We start from the raw sequence: 11647 nt of genomic DNA, 5'->3' as shown, positions 1-11647 counted from the left end.
CTATTTTTAGGCCTTTGGGGCCGGGTTTCGGGAGGCCGGAGCCGAGCAGCGGGAGGGCGCCGGCCCACTTGCTGGCTGTCCGGGCCGCCGGGCGAGGCCGCCCCGGGGCGGAGGTCACTGGTCCTCCGTTTGGAGGCTGATGGCGGGGGATGTTACTCAGAGCAGTAAACTGCGGAGAGACTGCAGGTGCGACGGGTCTGTGGGAAGGGGGAGCTCCCACCGCCGTCCTTGGCCTTTCCTGTCCCTTGGCAATGTTCGCCAGGGCTGCTGCTCGAGCCCACGCTCCTCTGCGTTTGTCCTGCCCCGTGCTCCATCCTGGAAACCATCCACACCTTGTTTCCCGAAGCCCTTGAGTCCTACTCCCCTTTATTAAACTTTTCTTCCCGATCCCCTGGAATCTGCACCGCTTTTGAGTGAAAACATCTCTCATGGTGCCCCACGTTCAGTGCCTTTGGGGCAGGCCGAAACGTTTCCTTATTATGATGGATGGGTTGGACGACCAAGTACAGAGGGCGATGGGCATGACAAGGGACAGGTGTCACCGGCGGGACGCTGGGACCCTCCAGGGGTGGGGAACACCAGTCTTTCAAGAACTGAATAGTGGGCTTTCCTGGAAGAGAGCCCAACACTGTGTGAAGATGGCCCTCAGGTCAGAGGCTGGCGATGCACTTTCCTCTCAGCCCTCAGTGGAATTTCCACTGCCTCCTGCCTCCACATTGGAAAATGGGCAAAGGGAGAATGAAGAAACCTAAGACAGAGTGGCTTTGTGACAAAATGTCCCAGCTCCCTGTTTGGGCAACAGTGACCCCAAATGACCCCTGCCAGAGCTTGATCTTAAGTATCCTGCACACTTGGGTGCCCACCAACTTGCTGTCGTTAAAATCCCCTCAGAAACAGTATGCCCCAGAATCACCCCAGGGAAGGACTGGGGAAATCCTAAGGCGGGATGGTGGTCTTGGCAAGGTGGGGTTTGTGGAGCAGGAACAATAATCCTGTTTGCCTTCGGTCCCCGCAATTAGATGATTATTGGAGACAGTTGTGTGTGTGAGCGAGAGCATGAGAATGAATATGTTGGGGGAGCAGAGTGCAGGGTAGGGAGTACATACTGCTTGCTTCTCCAAGGAAAACAAGGAACCTTTATGAGCTTGTGGTGATTCTTAAGTCCATTTAACAGCCATTGGCCACTGTTTAGTCAGAAGCATTTAGGAGGCAAGGCCTCTTTGAGGAGCTGACATTTGAGCAGACACTCAAAGTGACTCTTGAGGGGTGGTGGGAGGCCTTTGCTCCAGGTTGAGAAAACTATAAAAAGCCCAGGGCCTGGCAGAAATGTAAGCACCAGAATGAAGAATACGGCCTCTGCTTTCAGACACTGTCAGCTCTCAACTCTCAATTGGAGTTGTTAGTTGGATTTATGCTTGGCTGAAAATACTGTCTGTGGTACCTCCCAGGAGAAACAAAAATTGAATAGCTTCACCACCACCTGTTAATTGCCTCTGAGTGTTAAGCTAGTCTGAGGATTTAGCTTGTTTGGATTCTAAATTAGGACAGATTGAGAAAGGAACTGATTTTTGCCAAATTATTGGCTGCAATGGGTCCTGGGGTGGCTTTTTCAAGGTAGAAGGTTGTAATGAGTGTTGTTTTTTCCCTCTTTGTATTAAGATCAGGCCTTTGTTACACTGACCACAAATGATTCCTACACCAAAGGAGCTCTGGTGCTGGCCTTGTCTCTGAAACAGCACAGGACCACCAGGAGGCTGGCGGTGCTCGCTACTCCGCAGGTCTCGGACTCAATGAGGTGAGCACTGCGCTGCCTGTCTGTGGTGGCACTTTGACATCCCTCTCCTATTGCTGGCATCAGTGGGCACTGAGGCCATACCCTTTACAGGGCTTGAGCACCTGGAGGAGAAAGATTCGAGTTGCTGAGTGAAGGATTTCAGGGTATGAAACCTCTGTCTAGTTTACGGGAGATATTCTATCAAAGCTCCCTTCTGTGACGTGAGGAGTAGATTGACTCCCCCTTAACAAGTAAGTCCTCAGGATGTGGGTTTCCATACAGGCATTCCCTTCATATAGTCACACTTCACATGCACTCCTTTACCAAAATGCAGTAGGGGCTGTTTGGTTTCCTGTTTCAAACCAGGGAAACCTCAGGTGACTTTCAAAGAAAATAGCAGTTTTCTCCACTGTCATTGACATTTGTATCCTAAAGATCTTTATTTACAGATTAATAAATTGGTATATTTGCCAAAGGACTTTCTGAATGTGGGATTGTGCTAGGAGAGCAGCCCGAAGGGCACAGCTGCTTGTTGTTTCGGTTATTCACTTTGATTTGTTGGAATTAAATTTTGAAGTATCTGAGTGAACTACCTACTTCCTAATACTAACTTTAAAAATATCTGGGCACACTAGCTACTCTGTATTGTGTTTATTTTGGCATTCTTTGATCCCTCTTAGAAATTGAAAGCATCTTTTTGTGACTTTTTTCAAAATATGTGAGCACATGCTAAGGACCTCTGAAAAGGAGAACATACATCTATACATATATATCTACATACATGCATGTACACAAGCAACCTTGTTTCTAAAGCAGTTGTTCTCAACCTTCTGGCCCTTTAAATACAGTTCCTCATGTTGTGACCCAACCCTAAAATTATTTTCGTTGCTACTTCATAACTGTAATGTTGCTACAGTTTAGAATCGTAATGTAAACATCTGATATTCAGGATGGTCTTAGGCGACCCCCTGTGAAAGGGTCATTTGACCACCAAAGGGGTTGTGACCAACAGGTTGAGAACCGCTGTTCTAAAGGGTACTTTAGGAAAATGCAAGAAAGTTTATCTCCTAGCCCTGGCCTGGTGACTCGGTTGGTTGGAGCATTGTCCCATACACCAAAAGGTTGCGGGTTCCAATCCTAGTCAGGGCACATACCTAGGTTGTGGGTTTGATCCCCAGTCTGGGCGTGTACGGGAGACAACTAATTGATTTTTCTCTGTCACATTGATCTTTCTCTATCTCCCCCTCTCTCTCTAAAAATCAGTTAACAACAACAACAAAAAAATTAACTCCTAATGTGTATATCCTAATTTGTAGTTTATTTATGGGGATGTATATAAGAGGATAGTTGTAGTCTTAGTATCCCCACCTCCCCCCACTCCACCACCACACCTTTACTGTGGTAAATGGTACCATTGACCATTTCTTTTCAATAAGGTCAAGTTTATTGTGCGAATTAGAACATATTCTTGGACAGCTCTGGAGACAGATAATACAGCACCAGTTGTTGTGCATGTCTGATATTAAAAACTCTCAGTTATGATCTGTATCATGTTTTAACTTAGGTTGAGTTTAGTGTCTTACTAAGTATACTCCCCTCACCACTTTCAGATTGCTTCCTAAAATAAATCTTTAATTGGGGACATGGAGAAGTGTTGTACTTCACAAATGGAAGTGAGTCTCTCTTTATGCTAGGAGTGCTAAGCACATCATAAATGCTGGTTACATTCTATTCTTAAAAATAGCTTCTTTTGCCCTAACCGGTTTGGCAGAGCATCAGCCTGCAGACTCACGGGTCCCAGGATCGATTCCGGTCAAGGGCATGTACATTCCCAGTAGGGAGTGTGCAGGAGGCAGCTGATCTATGTTTCCCTCTCTCATCGATGTTTCTAACTCTCTATTCCTCTCTGTAAAAAATCAATAAAATATATTTTTAAAAAATAGCTCCTTTTGAGACAAGTTTAGGCATTCTCTGTTAACTTCTTTAGCAAAAGTGATTAGTTACAGGCTTCATTGCAGACATTATATGTACTTCACTCAGCATCATTTGTAAAAATATGTGATAACCGGAAAGAATCAGTTCTAATAAGATAGTGTAAATACCAAGATGCATTCTTACCACATGTGAGTCACTTTCACAGCTGTTGCCGCAATTTGCCTAGTGTTTGGTAGTACAATAAAAAATAAGAAACTTCTATAAGAGTGTCTTAAGACAAGTGCTTCATACTCACTATAAGCAGTTATTATTTTAGTGAAGTTAATTGCACATGCAAAATAACATAATTTGTCCTGAAGTAAATGAGGACATATTTAAGAGATTGTGCTATGCCAAAGTAATAACTTGCCCTACTAATGCATGGATAGGCTAATAAAAATGCAGTCTTATGGTAGATGTCACTTGTTCTGAAAAGATGCTAAGCACTGTTTTTGAATTTTATTTTGACAGGAAAGTTTTAGAGACAGTCTTCGATGAAGTAATCATGGTAGATGTTTTGGACAGTGGCGATTCTGCTCATCTGACCTTAATGAAGAGGCCTGAATTGGGTGTTACCTTAACTAAGCTCCACTGCTGGTCACTTACACAGTATTCAAAATGTGTGTTCATGGATGCAGATACTCTGGTGAGTGTGGCTTTGACGGCTAAAAGGATGTATATGGTAGCTGGGATTGGTTAGGCATTAGCAGAACGCTGCCAAGACTTGACAATAAAGTTCAGATTCAAACAAGTGTCAGGTGATGAAGAAAAGCAGGCCCAGGCTGCCTTACAACTGTCATCTGAACAGTTAAGACCAGCAACAGATTGCGTCTTTTGTATTGGATGGCTTACAGAGAGCTTAAGAACATTTTTGTAATGCTGTCCCTCCCCCTCTTTGAATCAGGTCCTAGCAAATATTGATGATCTTTTTGAGAGAGAAGAATTGTCGGCGGCTCCAGACCCCGGGTGGCCTGACTGTTTCAATTCTGGAGTTTTTGTGTATCAGCCCTCAGTGGAAACATACAGCCAGCTGCTGCGTGTTGCTTCCGAGCAAGGTAGTTTTGATGGTATGTACATCTTTTTATCATGTTATCTCTTTATCTGATCAGCTATTAGTAAATTCTAGAAAGTGCTCTTCTCAGGGATATTGTTGTTGTGGTTCCTTGTGCCTGGAACACAGCATTACATGAAGTGTAGCAAGCTTTTTATGTAGTGCACTTTGGAAGTAGTAGTGTGTTGTGTGTGCACCTGCATCTTTTTTCTATAGGTATATAAGAGTATCCTGACCTAGGACAGGCAGTTTATAATTTTACCTTTATTGGTTTTCCTATGTCTACTAGTAAATTAGAGTATGATAAATGAATCATGATTATTCAAGAATTCAAAAGACTATGAGGCAAATAGAAAACTTGAACAACTATTTTTAAACCCGTGTAAACTTACATGCAAGACCTAATAGGACCAAGTGTTGTCTCCATGGAAATTGGAGGAGTAAACCTAATAATTTGGCTCTATCCTCTTAGGAGACATTAAAAAATAAGATAGGCTGTTTACATGAATAATCTTTGTCTCCATATTCTCATTCTCTGTAAGGCTTTGCATCAGATAGAATGGCATCTGTAAGGCTGAAGAGTGATCACTGGTGACGTCAGCATCCATTTTCCATAATGATAAGTGTATCTGTAGGGGTATATATACATAGAAAGGTTCTGACTACTTGTTATTTAGGGTCTCACATTCTCTGGAGAATTTTGATCAAATGAATTAGTAGGTATGCTTCTATTTCAGGACAGTCTCTGAAATAAAAAGCTGTGTTTTTTTAAACAATAAAACCATACATAATAAGACAAAACTAGTAGTTAAATGCAAAAGCAGCTTTTTAAAAATTAATGTTGATGAACCTTTTGAATAAAGGAAAGACCCCATGTATCCAGGAAGAAAGACATGCCTCAGGAGAAGCCCTCTCAGCAGTGACTCACTGTCAGATATTTGACATTGTGGCAAAAGCCCAGGCCAGGAGTGCAGGGCTGGGCCAGAGCCTGAGCTCTGCAGCAGACCAGGCCCTAAGGGGCTTTTTCCTCCTCACTCCCCTCTTAGAGCGGACTTGAGATTTTCATTGAGTAGATCTTTTGAACTAGCAGAAACAGCTTTCCTCATGCATATAAGGTTCTGGCTTCAGTGCAGATGGGATTCATTTCCATTAACTAGTTATAAATCTAAAAATCAAAATCTCAAAATTAGACTTCCTAATTAAAAAATTAAATCGAAAAGTTTGTCTGAAGTTAAGAGATTGAAAATGAAAACATTTTAAGTTATACATAACACTGAAATTGGTTTTTTGATGTTGCTGTTCACTGAAATTGAATTCTGTTTAGTCATTTGAGGATTTGGAATATGCAGCTATTTGAAATGTTATTGAAAAGACTAAGGAAGTTTAAGTCTTAATCTTATTTCACTATTTGGTTAGTTTATACTCTGTGCCAGTCGTTCTCAGCCTAGGGTGATTTGGCAACGTCTGGAGACATTTTTAGTTGTTGCAGCTGAGTGGGGAAGATGCCACTGACATTTAGTGAGTGGAGGTTAGGTGTGCTGCTGAATATCCTACAACATACAGGACAGTGCACAGCAGAGTGTTTTCTACCTAAAATGTCAGTAATGCTGAGGCTGAGAAACTGCTCTGTCCAGGACATTACATGCTCCAGGACACTGAGTAGAGCTGTCTGGACTGTAATAAATGGCAGCATCTGACATTAATCAGTCTCGAGTAAGAAATAATATATTGAGTGCTCATTGTAGGCAGGGCCAAGTATAACTTCTTCACTTTACTGACTTATTTTTTTAGCTCCTACTGTTTCCCTTTCATATAAGGACTGAAAGCTGTATTAATATTTGAATTCAAAACATGTATTCCTTATTTCTACTGCTTTTACTAAAAGTTGCCTTTGCATAAAAGGAAGGTGAGAGTACTTTTAGCAGAAGTCCACTATTTGTCTTAACCTTCCTGCAAGAGTGTAGCTTTCTTTACCTCCTCTCATCAAATTTGAAGGAAATAATGTAATCCTGTCAGAAATTCAGTGTGAATTCTCAATTCCAGTAAGTGATTCACATTCTAAAGTAGACCCAGTGGCCTGAAATCCACATGATTATAAGAGTGTAAAGAGAATTCCATTCTAATGTGAAAGAGCATGAGATGGTGGTGTTGGGAAAGAAGAGTTTGGATACCAGACAGTAGTGTGCCATGGTGACTGTTTTAGAATGTAAACTAATTAACTGGTGGAGACCAACCTGGATTATCTAAGTTATTCTAAAATCAAGAGGTGCTCCCCTGGCCAGGGTAGCTCAGTGGTTGAATGTTGACCTATGAACCAGGAGGTCACAGTTCAAGTCTCAGGGCACATCCTGGATTGCGGGTTTGATCCCCAGGAGAGCATGCAGGAAGCAGCTGATCAATGATACTCTCTCATCATTGATGTTTCTCCCTCTCTCCCCCTCTCCCTTCCTTTCTAAAATCAATAAAAATATATTTTAAAAATAAATAAATAAAATCAAGAGGTGCTAGAAACAAAAATAGATCTAAATTTGGGCCCAGTGTTAGGACCCAAGTCCAGACTTCTTTCTATCAGTATAGGGTTTGCTTTCCTGGTGGAAAGAACTCTGGATTTAGAATCAGGCCAAGAGTAAATTGGAAGGGGGCTTAAAAATGGCAGAGGAGCCCTAACCGGTTTGGCTCAGTGGATGGAGCATCAGCCTGCGGACTCAAGGATCCCAGGTTAGATTCTGGTCAAGGGCATGTACCTTGGTTGCGGGCACATCCCCAGTAAGGAGTGTGCAGGAGGCAGCTGATCGATGTTTCTTTCTCATCGATGTTTCTAACTCTCTATCCTCCCTTCCTCTCTGTAAAAAATCAAATATATATATATATATGGCAGAGGAGTACGTGGAAGCTACACTGACACTCTCCCAGGACCAAACTGGAAATACAACTAAAATAGAGAAAAACCACCCTGAAAAATTGACTCAAGAATAGTTGGAGAGAACCCTGATAACCAAGGATGGAAAGTGGAGATGCGTAGAGACTGGTAGGAAGTGCAGAGGGCGTAAGGGCTGGACAAAGAGAGGGCCAAGAGACATGAAAAATGCTCAAAAGCACTGATCATCAGAGAGATGCTGATCAAAATGACAATGAGGTATCACCTTACACCTGTCAGAATGACTACCATCAGTAAATGACAAGTGCTGGTGAGGATGTGGAGAAAAGGGAATTGTAGTCCACTGCTGGTGGGAATGCATGCTGATGCAAGCCATTATGGAACACGGTATGGAGTTTCCTTAAAAAATTAAATATGGCACTCCCATTTTACCCAGGCCCCTCTGGCAAACAGTGGCAATGGCAGGGCAGTGACTTTGAAAGGAGCAGACTTGTGATCAACCAAAGAACTTGTATGCATATATGCATAACCCAGGGACACAGACAATAGGGTGGGGGACAGGGGCGGGCTGGAAGAGGTCAATGGGGAAAAAGGAACATGTGTAATACTTCCAACAATAAAGATTTAATTAAACAAATAAAAAAGTACATTGGAAGGAGTTCTAGTATATTTTCTTATACTTTGTGCTGCAAGAAGAATAGCATGAACAGTGTTCCCGGGTTGCCCTATGAAAGTCCTTTTTTCTATAGAATTAAAATAAATTATAAAATTAACCTAAGAAACAAACAAAAATAAAAGGTTAAAAACTATATTGCAGTAGTTGTAAAAAAAAAAATAGAGATGCTAGAAGGGTAGGTGAATTTATTAAGAAGCAGGGACCTGTAAACAGTGTTCAACTAGATAGTACTTTCTGCTTTTGCAACCAGAATCTGAACCCGCTGAGAGGTTTCCTGTGCCTGCAGCATGCTTCCTTCTCAGCTGCAGTGTTTCAGAAACTGGCCTTTCTGATGGTGTTCCACGCATTAGCTCTTGGTGGTGAAGGGTTGAATTTTCTCTCAATAAAACTGCTTAATTGACAGTTGAAAATTTAACAATGCAGATGGAACATATAGTTATTCTCAATATGTTGTTTAAATTAATAGGAGCTCCTAACTGCAAGGTTGTTTTCACTGAATGTGTTGATAAGCTTTACTTATCAGAGAATGTTCACTCGTGTTGTGGGAGCCTGCTCCTATCTGGAGGGGTTTGCAGTAGTCCCCGCTTTTCCACAGTTTTGCTTTTGTGGTTTGTTATCTGTGGTCAACCGTGGTCCAAAAATACTAAACATGGAAAATTCAAGAAAGAAACAATTTATAAGTTGTAAATTGCATGCCATTCTGTGTAGCATGATGGAATCTCATACTGTTCTGGTCCATCCTGAGTCATCCCTTTCTCCAGCATCTCCACATTGTATATGCTTCCTACCTGTTAGCCATCTTGGTTATCAGATTGTCTGGGTGTTGCTGTGCTTGTATTCAAGTAACCCTTATTTTATTTAGTAATGGCCCCAAAGTGCAAGAGTAGTGAGACTGGCAATTCAGAAATGCCAGAGAGAAGCCATAAAGTGTACATGTACGTATGCATGTATATATGTATAGGAAAAAAACAGTATATAGGGTTTGGTACTATTTGCAGTTTCAGGCATCCACTGGGGGTCTTGGAATGTATCCCCTGCAGATAAGGAGGTACTACTGTACTATCTTATGGAATCCATACCTGTGTGACATAATGACTTATTGGACTTATGCTTAATATTAATAGAATATTTCTTTGTGAGCTACATCCTGTTTAATGGCAGTAACCTTGCTGTGCCTCAGGTTTTCCATACAGTGCCCAATTTTGTGTGTTATGCCACAGGTGAGATGAACAGTTTCAGACTTTTCACTGTACCATACATTTTCTAACATGCACAGGTATCTGCCCACCCCCTTTCTCTCCCCCTGTTTTCCTGAACAGGGGGCTTAAACCCCCTAATTTTTAGACTGGTATTAAAGAAAACTGGTTTACACATGACTATATCTCAGTCTGAATATTTTGCAAGTCTTGCTTAATTTTTTGCATACATTCAACAAAAAGTGATGGGGCCTGGTGTCCACTGACAAGGCTGCTGATGACTGAGCATTTGCAGCTGCTTTCACAGCTCTTCTAATGGGAAAGAATGTAGCTGTCAAGCTTCCAATCACTTCTAGTCCTCAATTACACATCATTACCCCCAATCACCAGTGCTGGCCAAGAGAATAATCCTAAAAAATGGCAAATTGTGCTAGGTACCTTGACTTTCCTCCCAAAAACTAAAGTATTAGAATTTAGAGCCAGTGACTACATACCTGATTCATGACTGGCTGGCACCTAACTTCCCATAGTGAAGTATCTTAAGTTCCTATACTGGTGTTTGTATTTGCAAACTGTCTTGCCATTTACTTCACAACTGAAGTTACACATTTCCTGAAAGTTGAACAATATCTGTTGTGAAATAGCTGTAAACTAACATTTTATAAAATGTGACAAGATAGGTTAACTTCAGGACCTGTTAGCAGTGAGAGGGAAGAGGCCATGATATCATAGGTACTAATCAGCAGTTCTGGCTCCACACACTCAGGTGTGATGAAAGTGATGCACTTGATGCTTAATTTGAAGAAAGCAGCCTTAATGCAATTTGATGTTTGTTGGAATAAAGTCGTTCATAGTATTTTTTTTTTTCAATCCTTTGTATTTCTGTGGTGTCAGTTGTTACTTCCCCTCTTTCATTTCTCATTTTGTTTATTTGGGTCCTCTTTTTTTTTTCTTGATGAATCTGGCTAGAGGTTCATCAATCTTATTTATTCTTTTGAAGAACCAGCTCTTGGTTTTATTGATCTTTTGGGATTTTGTTTGTTTCTTTTTGTCTCTGTTTCATTTATATACATTCTGATTTTTGTTATTTTTTTCTTTCTACTTACTGTAGACGGCCTTTTTTTCTTGTTCTCTTTCTAATTTTCTAAGTTGTAATGTTAGATAACTTACTAAAATTTTTTTTTATTTCTTGATGTAGGCCTGTAGTGCTATGAACTTCCATCTCAGGACTACTTTCCCTGTGTCCCATAGCTTTGAGATTGTTGTGTTTTTATTTTCATTTGTTTTCAGGATGTTTTTTATTTCTTCTTTGATCTCTTTGGTAACCCGTTCATTGTTTAATAACATACTATAGCCTCCATATGGTTGATTGTTTTTGAGCATTTTTATTGTACTGATTTCTAATTTCATGCCATTGTGATCTGAGAAAAAGCTTGGTATGATTTCAGTCTTCTTGTATTTGTAGAGTCTTAGCTTGTGTCCTAACATGTGGTCTATCTTTGAAAATGTCCCATGTGCACTTGAGAAGAATGTGTATTCTGTAGCTTTGGTGTGGAATGTTTTGAAGGCGTCAGTTATTTCCATCTGTTCTAGAATGTCATTTAGGATTGCTGTTCTTGTTGTTTTATTGTCTAGAAGATTTATCCAGTTATGTCCATGGGGTATGATTGTATTGCTGCTGATCTCTCCCTTGATATCCTCGAGAAGTTTTTTTATATATATTTGGATGCTCCTGTATTGGGTGCATATGTGCTTACCAGAGTCACAGCCTTTTGTTTAGTCAATCCTTTTAATATTATGAAGTGGCCTTCCTTATTTCTTTTTATGGCCTTCACTTTCAGGTCTATTTTGTCAGATATAAGTATTGCTTTTTTTTTCACTTCCATTAGCCTGAAAACCCCCCCACCCCATACTTTCACTTTCAGTCTGTGTGAGTCCTTTGTTCTAAGGTGGTTCTCTTGTAGACAGCATATATATGGGTCATACTTTTGATTGGAGCATTTAATCCATTTACATTTAAGCTTATTATTGATAGGTACTTGTTTGTTGCCATTTTATTCTTTATGCCTATATTCCTTCCTCCCTTTCTATTCTTTTA

General features: G+C 40.9%; 1 protein-coding gene across 1 annotated transcript in view; it reads left to right on the top strand.

The window, feature by feature from the left end:
* The first annotated feature begins 68 nt into the window (after positions 1 to 68).
* The window catches only part of GYG1 (glycogenin 1), a 38393-nt gene continuing 26814 nt past the window's right edge, over positions 69 to 11647 (top strand). The window contains exons 1-4 of the mRNA XM_015567610.1: positions 69 to 186; positions 1660 to 1795; positions 4220 to 4394; positions 4653 to 4815. Of these exons, the coding sequence (XP_015423096.1) occupies positions 150 to 186; positions 1660 to 1795; positions 4220 to 4394; positions 4653 to 4815 (511 nt within the window). The 5' untranslated portion in view covers positions 69 to 149. The remainder of the gene's footprint in view (positions 187 to 1659; positions 1796 to 4219; positions 4395 to 4652; positions 4816 to 11647) is intronic.

Source organism: Myotis davidii, unplaced genomic scaffold, assembly GCF_000327345.1.
Source record: "Myotis davidii unplaced genomic scaffold, ASM32734v1 scaffold1404, whole genome shotgun sequence".
Lineage (NCBI taxonomy): Eukaryota > Metazoa > Chordata > Mammalia > Chiroptera > Vespertilionidae > Myotis > Myotis davidii.
This window is presented reverse-complemented; position numbering and strand designations above follow the sequence as displayed.